At 35.5% G+C, this 12,186-nt stretch overlaps 1 protein-coding gene across 1 annotated transcript in view; it reads left to right on the top strand.

The window, feature by feature from the left end:
• RhoGAP1A (Rho GTPase activating protein at 1A) overlaps nt 1–12,186 on the top strand; it is a 587,523-nt gene that overhangs the window by 387,426 nt on the left and 187,911 nt on the right. The window contains exon 17 of the mRNA XM_090414103.1: nt 4,635–4,709. Within this exon, the coding sequence (XP_090270229.1) occupies nt 4,635–4,709 (75 nt within the window). The remainder of the gene's footprint in view (nt 1–4,634; nt 4,710–12,186) is intronic.

Raw genomic sequence — 12,186 nt, 5'->3', positions numbered from 1 at the left:
GAACTCAATCTTGGCATGGTGTTAACAGTGGCTTTCTTTCAGCAGATCCAGTTTCCTTCACTTTCGACAGCAGCTGTACCATAGTAGATTGAGTACAGGACACCCTTTTAGCTATTTCAGTAGAGGAGTACCTTCTCCATTCAAAGCTTGAATCACACTTTTTCTGCAAGGTGTTAAGTGCATGTAACTAGCGATAATGATCTCATTACAAAAATGCGAAAACTAGCTCTCGCTGTCTATTTATAGCAAAAAAAATTCTAATGCAATATCAGCAACTATTACATCATGCAGAAACACATGGAGATGATACATGATGTGATGCAAAATAATATCTAATGATAAAGCAATGAAAATGACCATTTAACTACTAAAAACTATATTTATGTAAGTTGTGGTTTCTATGAATATGAGTTCATGCGTATGTGTATGTGCACATGCATGCATTTATCAGTGGTGTCATGTTCCCATTTAGATTGGGTGTGCTGTCATGTAGCTTATGCAACCCATGCTACAAAATTCACATCAATTTAACCATATGATTGAATTTTTATTGATGTATGAAAATTTTAAGAGTGCATAAGTGCTAATTTTAATTAATCCTTGCTTGGGAAATTAATTGTAGGATAGCTTTGAATACTTTAATTTATCAATTAATATAATTTTAAATATGGAAAGCATAAAGGGCAAATGAATAATAGCAGTGCTTCAAGTGTGCCATTTATGTGAGAAGCACAAAGAGTTTACGCTTCGTGGTGAAATTAGATTATCATTGGCAAATACTAGAGTGAGACAGTTAATTTGAATTTTGATATTATTTTTAAATCACCCATATAATGCATACAGAAATCAGAAAAAGTTATCACTTGGGAAATTATTACTTCTCTGGATTTAATATAAATAAGTTAGTATAATGAGCTGAAATAACTCATTATACTAACTTATTTATACCAGTTCTCACCTCCTTTGAATGTAATCAATCATACAATTTGCAAAAACTGTAGCAGAAAACAGTGCATTCAGTAGATTGTCAACACTGTTTCCCATGTAAATATAGCCAGAAAAGTTATAAATTATTTACAGAAAATTACTTGTCTATATCACTGTCCTAAACACGTCAGTTCACACTTCTCACACGTAAAACAGATGAAACTCAGAAAACAAAAACAGCAACTCGTGACAAATGACAATGTTCAGTTGGATTTGTTGACACAATAACCAGTCACAGCCACTCAATTCTGGGTGCTGTTGTCTCAGTGCACACGTTGCCTCGCCTTCTCGGTAATTTAAAACCACTGGAATGCTAAGAATTTGACCCGATATGCCATTTTTGCATCTCTTCAAAGGGCTGAATGGTGTCTGTGTTCATGACTGCATACCCGGGCTGTTAACGTGAATGTGATGCAATGTTTACATGTCAAAAAGTTTCCTCTTCATGAAGCATTAGTGTATTGTTTAATTTTAGAAATCTCGCAAAGTCAGGAAACAATTAGAAGATTCTTTAACAGAAATAAATGCAAAAATATAATATCAGTGATATTGCTATTTCATTGGTGCACCGCATACCTAGCTCATCCTGAATATTCCCCTCTGATATATATATATATATATATATATATATATAAATAAATACACACACACACACATGCACATAGCATCTGTTTTGTTAAACAATAGGTGCCATTACTCCTTCTTTGCTAGCAGAAAAAATTAAAAGGATATGAAAAGGTTTGTGATTGTTCTGTGAAAATACTAGTAATGGTGACAAGCAGTTGGCATTGGTGTAGATGATGTGGTTCACTGTAGTTGGTGGATTGAATGGTGGAGATGGAGAGTTGTAGAGTTGGTGCCCTCCCTCATTGAGTCTTTGGACTCTCTTGAGTTGTTATGTAATATTAATAATAATAAAGATTAGCAAAACAAGTGTTCTCTGCCAGGTTGGCAGGAAAAATACCCACAGAAAGACCAAGATATAGATGGATCGATACAGTAAAAAGTGCCTTAGAGGACAGAAATATAAGATCTGATAATGTTGGAGTCTTGACAGATAACAGATTGATTTGGAGGAAAATTGTTGATAGGAAGTTACTAATGATGTAAGTTAGTTCTTCATGTAGTACTATCATAATATCCTGAATAGGCATATAAAAAATAAGGAAGATGCATGGAATAATTTTCACCATTTTATAGGCGAAATATTTAATATAGCAGCAAATATAAAAAAAATTTTTATATAGTGAATATCTTAACAAGAGATGTAGTGTAAAATGTAAATTTCCTTAAATAATTAAGCTTATTTTCATACTATATATATATATATATATATCCACATTCCCATTTCAGTTGGGTATGCTGTCTTGTGGCTTGTGCAGCCCACACTGCAATATTCACGTGAATCTGATCATATGATTGCATTTTTATCCTACAATTGAAAGTTTTAAGAGTGCATAGCAGATCAGTACTCATCTTAGTCTAGTGCAATCAATTGTAGGATAATTTTGAATACTTTAATTTATCAATTAATTGTAACTAAATCTGCATAAAGTGAGAGACAATGTGTGTATTTTAAGATATATTAGTAAACAATAATGAAGAGGAATGCTATATTTGGTTGGTATATTTGAATTACTCAAAGGTGTAAATTTTACTAATAGTAAATTTTGAAGAGGAGGACGAGGCTTACCTCCTTTGACTACAATCATACAATCCGCAAATGCTCTAATGGAAAACAGGACATTCAGTAGATCATCAACACTGTTTCCCATTGAAAATATGGGCAAAAAAAAAAGTTATAAATTATTTACAGAAAATTATATATTAAAAACTTGTCTATATCGGTGTCCTACACGTCAGTTCACACTGCAAAAGAGATGAAACTCGGAAAACAAAATCAGAGCAACTCATGACAAATGACAACGTATGGTTGAATTTGTTGATACAATAACCAATCACATCCTGATTTTGGGGGTGCTATTGTCTCAGCGCACACCCTGCCTCATCCTTCTGGGTAGTTTAAAACCACTGGAATGCTAAGAAATTGACCTGCTGTGCCATCTGTACATCTATTCAAATTTGTGGATGCACACCCTGGCTATTAACATGAATGTGATGCAATGTTTGCGCATCAAAGTGTTTCCTCTTCATGAAGCATTACTATATATTGTGTTTAATTTTAGGAGTCACTCAAAGCTAGGAAACAATTAGGGGAGTCTTTAACAGGAATAAATGCAAAAATATAATATCAGTGATATTGCTATTCTGTGGGTGAATATATGCTCCTGATACACACACCCATATCCCTTTTCAGTTTTGCAGTATTTCCCTATACGTCAGTCGGTGATAATTCTGCACCATTATTGTCCATATGCAAACCACATTGTTCTAGAATCCAGTTATAATCTTCCTGCTTTTGTCTTAATCTTATTTCTTATAGGCTTTAAATGCCATGAAATGTTGACTGTCTTAATTATCGGCTGCAGCCATTTTTGCTATATTCTACTATATCTTATTTTTGCTCACGCTCTATAGTTTAACAAATTTATTTGTTTTTTTGATTACGCCAGTTTGACTGTGTATTGAGTGCGAGGCTATAAGATTCTAAACTAAAGACAAAGTAGATATTGTTATTTATTATTCCTCGCTAAAGTTAATCTTTACTTTAATTCAGCAGAAGGATATTAATCACTTTAATTAACTGATTAAGATCCTTCTGCTTGGTATCTCCACATCTGGTCCTGGCTTCCACTGAAGAGACTTCAATAAAGGTCGAAACTAGTCTGGGTAGTGGCCCTTCCCTTAATGCATAACATTATACATATCCACAAGGAGATGTATTTTGCATCATGGGAGATACTGGGATAGGAGTGATGGGACCTTGCTCCACCTTTGCTATGAGTTGTCCAGTGTTGTACTACCTTACCCCAGTCCTCAAGATACTTTCAGGCACAAACTTTGTTGCTCACACTTGGATAAAGGATTAAACTAAATTTACTATTTATGATAATGGAGATGTACCTATTTGTTAAATTCTACATTATGGCTGTTTTATAATTTTCTCCTTAATTATAGTAATGTGTTGAGGAGTCACATAAAAATATTATTAGAGAATTGTTTTTACTATGAAACTTAATCTCTTAATTCTGTGTGTGTAAGTTTTAAATAATTAATCCATTTCTTTATGTGTAAAAGGGCATTGCATTTGCCCTTTGGTTTGAAAAACAAGGTGAGTCCAGTCTAGAACATCTGAAATCTTTATAATGGCTCTTCAAAAAAGGTCACTTATCTCATACAGAGTTGGCAGGATTTCCTCTTCTGGAAACTCATGTTTTTTGTCTGGCAAAATAGACCAACTGAACACACAATTAATAGACATAATTTACTGGCTTCACAGCCTTCACAAAGTTAGCTGTCATTCTAGCTCTTACCCAGTACACATTTCTTCCGATACTTCAGTAAGATGTGTAAGTCGTCCCTTTAATTCAATTTCCATATTTGAAATTTACATTTATGTAAGGAATTTCATCCTTATTAGCCTTTTAAGATCATTGTGAAAATAGTATGTATGCTTTTTATTTTTTGCATCATATTGTTGTCATTTTACAGTATAACAAATTCCTTATTATTATTTTTTTATATAGGCAAAGATGAAGAACTACTGTTAGGAGATCTTCATCTCTTGGTTCATAGTCTTCATGGATTGTCAAGACCTGCAGGTAATTTTTCTCCCAGCTGTAAGTTTCTAAATTGTCGTTTACTGAATCTGTTAGCAAATTACAGAGTAAACTGTAATAATTAAATTGGAAAATTAAAAACAAGCGTAAGTGAATATTTGAGAAAAAATTAATAGCACTTTCGCCGGATGCACTATGCGATTTTCTGCCTGCACAAAATCATATGCTGACAGTTGTGTTGAGCTATTATTTTATCTAAGTACACCATATTTTTGAATATTCAAGCTTCTCACTCATAATCTTGCAAGAAGTAGTGTGAAACAATTCCCATTTCATTAGCCAAGAGTGTTAAAATATTGTTTATTTATTGTTCAAATTTATGTTTATCAAATATCATGAACCACTCTGTGAAAGTTCTGTCAACATGAGTGCATTGCACTGGTAACTCTCTACAAATCAGGCAACACCATGATTTTGATGGAGTGGATCCTTTGTATTTGTCATAAAGGGGAAGAACACAAGCAAATGAGCAATTCATTTGTATACATTCTTCCCCTTTATGTAATAACTTTGTGTAGCATTAGGTTCTCCCACCCTTCCCTCATCTCCAGTTTAGAATTATAATTACAATTTTAGCTCACTTTACTAACATACAGTTTACCACACATGTGAACATGTAAACAAGATTTCCTTTCTTGATTTTTGTCCACTGACCATTCTGTTGCTGTCAACTTTAATTGTTACTTTGCATGATCATATATCCTTTGTAAATAATTAAAACCTTTTACCATAGGATGGTGGAGAATCACATTGCTCTCCACCACCATCATCTATTTTGTGTAAATTTGGAGCTTCCCAATCGATAAATCAATAGGCTCTTGAAGCCAGTAATATTGGATGATAGGATGGTATCCCAGTAGTTTTGTCCAAATTGGTGGTAAATGGATATTTGTAATGCATGACCTTCATTTCTGCAAAAGCTTTGGTATTGTTGTCATGTAAGCCATGTCTCCCATAACACACCTGGTGCCTTGCCAGCCTGGTTGACTGAGTGGGTAGCATGCCTGATTTCCCACGAATAGCTCGTGGGCATGGATGTTTGTGATTGTCTTTAGGTGGAAGATGAATTTCATCACTCAGTGTGAGACCACCGCCCTGCTTATTGGAGGCCTGAAGTGGCTTGAAAAAGTTCCATGTTTGGTCTCTAGAGCTGGGTTTCTATATGATGTCAAAAATAAATAAAAAAAATTGCAAAAGATATATATATATATATATATATATATATATATATATATACATATAAAATGGACAAGAAATGGGGGTGGGGGGAATCCTTAGCCCACCCATATGGTACAAGTGTACTATAGGTTTAGTACACTTGGGCTTTAGTACTGTAGGAAAAAGACCAACTGGATGAACATAATCTTGGTGGATTGATACAGGAAGAAGTATCTTTGAAGACAAATAAGAGATTAATTTGGAGGAAAATTGTTGATAGCAAGTTAGCAATTATGCGAACTTTTCATATAGTACCTATCATGTCTTGTATATCCCTGAGGGTACATATTAGGAGCTTGATAATAATTGTTATAGTATACGCCCACAGATTCGAGACCCTTCGACACATCTACGCATGTCACAAGAAGGAGAATTCATTCCGATAATAGGGTAATCAATCCATCTTCTGAGATGAGTTTGTTTATTATTACAGGTTGGAAAATGTAGCTTTTTATTTACGAACATTGTAGTTTTTAAAGTGGTAACTATTTTCTTGTATAACAGTGAAAAATGTACGTAGAGTATTAACAAAATTAAAAAAAGGTATAGCATAAAACAAAAATTTATTGAAATTTATTTTTAAGAAAGTTTTGTATAAAATAAAAATATTTATACAGAAAAACAGAAATTTTTTCAAATGAACTTATATTCAAAACTTACAGTTGAGAGAACTGAGACACTTTAATGTCCTAAACCGATTAATTATTTATGACTTGTTGTGACTCTTTTAACAAACCCATGCAAAAAAAAAAGGTTGTAAAAAAAAATACCATTATCAAATCCTGTTAATCTTCATAGTTATCTGAATCGGTGTCCGAATTGCCATCACTTTCACTTAAATTGTTCACCAAAGGTTCACGTAATTCTTCGATAATTCCGTCTCTGTTCCAATACATATTTTCCAATGAGGTGACATGAGAGCAATATTTTCCCCAGTTTTGAACTGTAATACTTTCAATCGCCTGTTCTGAAACCTTAAAAAGTTTCGACATATCAATATCCCCAGTTACGTTGCGATGCTGAACAGTTGGTACTCTTTTCTCGACCACGTGAAATTCGTGAATAGTTCTTCTTATAACGTCTACATCAAAATCATTCAAAGTTATTTTTTCAATGGTTTTCTTTCTCTGGTGTCTTTTTTAGGAGATTTAAATTTTGGCTTACCTTCATCTTTTGATTCCCTATGAATTCTTTTAACATTCGACTCCGATATGCCCGCAATTTCACTTGCACATTTTATGACTTGAGAAAGGGGAACAAGGAGACTGCCTTCTAACGATTCTTTTTCGCAGAATGTGAGCACATTATTCATTATTCTTTTGCAAGAGCTACTGAAAGGTTTAACACTAGAACTTGTTGACTGTACTGGATCCATCATACAAATTAATAATAAAAAAATAATGCAAAAAATGCGACAACAAAAATCAAGCTACTACTAGTACAGCGACAGACAAGAAAGCACGTGATTTCGCTTGTTGGTGACCAATTCCTACATCCTTCATTTTTTCTCCCCTTCAGCATGAATCGACTATTCTTGGCACCAAGCCGAGAGAAGCTCTACAAAGTGTGGGCGTACTATAACATTATTATACAAGCTTCTTGATGGTGTCAAAAACTCATTGAGGGAAAATCTATCAGATCACATATTGCTTAAATACTTATCATGTCTTCCTTTAAAATCATTCACTGAAGATACACTCACATCTGCTTATAGTACACGCCATACATTCACCACATGCCATGAAAACATGGATGTCAGTGCTTCGTAACCACAACCTTGCTCAATTTCCAGAGATGACAGCAATTTCTTCTCCATCTGTCTTGAGCTATAAAATTTGATTTGGGTGTTTTTGAAGAATATGTTTCCCTCAGTCAGTTATCATATGCATAATTCTGTGACCTGATGTTATCTTGATTACCCACTACTGGATATTTTCATTTGCCTCTTCATTGCTGTTTAATCCAGGTAAGCACGTTAGTCAACTTTGGTTTTATAAAGTGGAAGAGTAAATTCTTTGCTCTTTCAAGATAGTGTCTTCTTCAGTATTGCAGTTGTCACCTTCTGTAATTACCGTATCAGTGTGTGCCCTTGAACTTTCTCTCTCTCTCTATCACCCTTAGGTCTGGCTTCTTTGACCACTTATGGCAAATTATTATTAATAAACACCCCTGCTGCAATGTCTTCAACTGCAGTGCATAACCTTGTCCTTGGCTACATTGAAATAGCACTTGCAATTTTCCCACTGAGTTTGTATTTTGGCCTGCAAGGATTCTATGTTAGTGTCCATTATTACCCTTTCCAGGTATGAATCTTCAGCACATACAGGTAATGGACAAAAAAAATTGAAACACTTGAGCTATCAGGTCTCGTTAGTGGTAGTTGCAATGCATTGTCTACGAATCACCAAACACAGATGCAGTTGATATACATATGTATTCCCGACATTTCTAGGGTCATGTGTATAAAGGCAAATGGAGGCCTTAATGCACATGCCATTTATTGCATGTTAGAATAGAATCCAGAGAGGACCACTTTGAAAGGGGGGTATGATTGTTGTAGCCAGGCTGGCAGGTGCATTTGTGACCAGAACAGCTGAAATTGCACATGTTAATCAAGAAACAATCTCTAAAGTTATGTCAGCATGACAGTCTACAGGACAAACATCATCAGCAAAATGCAGTAGTGTACAAAAGCACTTGCTGCGAGAGAGAGATGTTCAAGCATTAGTGCACTGTACCATGAAAAATAGGCAGGCTGTTGCTGAGCAATTGTGTGAAAAATTCAACACTGGTCATGAGAAACCCATTTCACCAAAAACTTTGCACTGGAACTACGCAGAGTTGGATATCACAGTCTGGTTGCCTTTCACAAGCCTTGATCACTCCCATCAATGCAAAAATGCAAAGATCACAGGCAGTGGACTATGCAACAGTGGAGAATACGATATGGTCCAATGAATCCACATTCACACTTTTTGCTGCAAATGGACAAATGTGTGTGTGTGGCATCAGCCAAAGGAAATTTTCCCGACAAAGTGTGTGTTTCCAACTGTGAAAGGTATAGGTTGTTCTGTAATGGTTTGAGGCATATTCTCATGGCATGGCATGGGTCCACTTGTTGTATTAGATGGCAAAGTGGATGCTGCACGTTATCTTTCAGTCATAAATGATCATCTTCATCCCATGTTGACACACTTTTCTCCTATGCAGCTAGTCACATTTCAACTGGATAGTGCTCTCTTCATTCATTGTGCAAATGTGGTCGCCCAGTTGTTTGTGGAACATGATGGTGAGGTGTTGTGTCTGCCATGGCCATTCCAGTCTCTAGACTTAGAACCTAGAGAACATTTGTGGGACATTTTGGAGCTAGCTCTTAGGCAATGTTTTCTTTTCCACCTCCAAAGAACAAAGGGGACCAATCCACTTTCTGTTAGACAAACAGTGTAAAATTCCTCCACTGAGTTCCAGTCACTGACAGCCTTGAAGAATACAGGCTGTACTAGACGTCTGTGGCAAACTAATGCCATATTAATCAAAACATTTTTTTTTTCTTTTTTTTTTTTGTCCATTACCTGTAATCGTATATTAATTTAAAGTTAAATCAAGTTAAACTACAATGGTCCATGTAGTATTCTGACTGGTGCCATTCTCCTTCTCATAGACTTAGTACCTTTGTCTATTACTTTCTGATACATGTCAGTCATAACTTCTATGTGGAACCTGTCAAATGCTCTGGCGTAATCATAAAATACTGAAGTCTATCCATTTTGCTTAACTAGTTGTGCACTCGCACTACTATTATGAAATGTGAGCACATTGCTACGCAAGACTTAGCAATGCTTTTGTTAAAGACATTATGCCTTTAACAAAAGTATATTGTCCTCTGTAAAAGGTCAAGATGCTATGTACCTACCTCTGGATGCAGATCCTATGGTTTCTCCTACAACTTAATGACCACCCTTGTATACTGGAATTATTTCCTTCCAGCAGCACTCGTGACAATTCAATTTGAAGAACCAAGTCAGAGGGACTTCTAATTCTTTTGCATATTTATTTGGTACACTTACAGTTATGGGATCACTTAAGGGTCAAAACAAGATAACTGGGAAGAGACTGCATTCTGGGGCTTCTTGCCTAGTGTCCAATACTCATCTTTGTGTGGTACACCCATTAGTAGGTATCCACTAGATACTGAATAAAGAAGGATGTGCTGGTAATTTGGGACTTAACAAATAACTCATGATGGTATACAACATGATGAGAATTTCTTTCCAGATGGAACATCATCTGATTAAACAAGGCCCCTAGGGTTTCCATCATGGAACCAGGGTGGAAAATCAGTGAAAAGTCAGCCACTGGAACAAACAGAATGTCTAAAGAATTGATGGTAAGGACATCAAGATAAGGACATTAATCAAAAGGAAATCAGTCTTGCAGAAGAACTGGAAAAGTACCACATGATGTAATTGGTGTTACTGAGACAAAGAAGAATAAACAGGTAAGATCCTGCTAAATAATAAATATAAGATCTTATATTTGGGTAATAATAATCAAGGAAAGAAAGCAGTTATGATAACATTCAATGCCAAACCTAAACCTGAAGATCAACTTCTTGATTGTAAGGCAATGTCAATTAGTTACCTGAGCAAACTTCAAAATGGAGAATGGTTCCACAGAAAGTTCTACTCAAGAAGAAATGAAAGGAGTTTTCAATTCTGTACCAAATACTGCTCACACAAAGATAAAGGAAAAGCTGGTTTGTTGGAGATCTAAACAGCAGATTAGGAAATGAATCCACCAGAAAAGAAAAGTTTTGGGAAAATTTGGAGAAAAGGGAAAGACTAATAATAATAGTGACTAACTGCTGAATTTCTGCTCGTGATATAGTCTAGTCATTACTAACACCTTGTTCTTCCAGCAAAAATACGTGTTCACATAGAGAGAGAGAGAGAGAGAGAGACTACACAAGAAATACGAAAAGCCTTCTGAAGCTCGTCTTCTCCATAGAAGTAGGTTTAAATATGAACACCATACAAGCGTATATACATGATTTGAAATTGGAATTAGTTTTAATCAGGATAAACATGAATGCCACATTGAAAAGAATGATATGTAACAAAGCTTTAAAAAAGAAATAAAGCTGATGGTTTTTGCAGGTGAATTGTAGACTCAACTATACAAACATTATTCAGGAAATGAATTCAGGAAAAAATGAAATGGTTCCAAAACAAAAACCAAACCTTGGAGTCTCAGTGGCAAACTCTGAATCAAATATTGTTGATTCAGTTTAGGAGGCATGTGGTGAAATTGTCTGAAAGGATGGAAAAATAGGACCACCATAATTGACACAAGAAGCTAAAAACACAGTTGTCAGATCATGAATGGGAGACTTTATTGAAATAAGAATCGCCCATACAGGATCTAACTGGAGGAACATATTTGTCTTTTTTGCCTTCAATTTAAATTTAGTAGAGAAATATTATCATGTTAAACTAGAGAGAATAAGATTAAAGAAAAGGTATTAAGTCTGAAGCTTTCTACAATCTAAGACAATGTAATAGAATTAATGTAATTTTGAATATATGATAAAACTTCACCAATAGTATAAAACTTATGTAAACAAGAAAGTCAGTACACTGCTAACAAAAGGTCGAAGGTTATGGAATTACCATGATCGTGACGTAACGTCCGTAGCTATAGGATTCATGGAAAAATGTTTGTGGTACGCATTCCCGAAAATACGACTCCGTAAGGTAACGGAATGACGTCACCGAGTAGGAACGAATAAGGGACTCCGGTGTGTGAGGTTTGAACTCAGAATAGAGGGCACTGAAAAAGGAAATATATACGGCAGCACGGGTGTGAACCACCCTCGGTTTTTTTTCTGTTTCTGAAACTTCTCCATGTGCTGTGCCCGTGGTGGGCAGTTCCTACGTTCCCGTAGCAGACTAGCGTATTCCGGCTAGATGAAGCACCAGATTACGACAGAACAAAAATGCGGGCCGTCGGCGAGAACGTGCCGATGTTAGGAAGCTGGAGCGAGTGCCAAAATTCGTATCGTGCAGGTGAATCCCACGTGGCGACAGGATATGGCAGAAGCAATATTCTACCACAAAGAAACAGACAAAGTAATTGATGTGATCCATGCAGTGAAGATAAGTACTTTCATTTTCATGCCCATATTATTTGATAATAGTGAGTGAAAGAGATTTAGATCCTCAGTGAAAGAAAAGTGAACTTT

Source organism: Typopeltis vanoorti, chromosome 24, assembly GCF_054136105.1.
Source record: "Typopeltis vanoorti isolate ZY-2024b chromosome 24, IOZ_Tvanoo_1.0, whole genome shotgun sequence".
Taxonomy (NCBI): Eukaryota; Metazoa; Arthropoda; class Arachnida; order Uropygi; family Thelyphonidae; genus Typopeltis; species Typopeltis vanoorti.
This window is presented reverse-complemented; position numbering and strand designations above follow the sequence as displayed.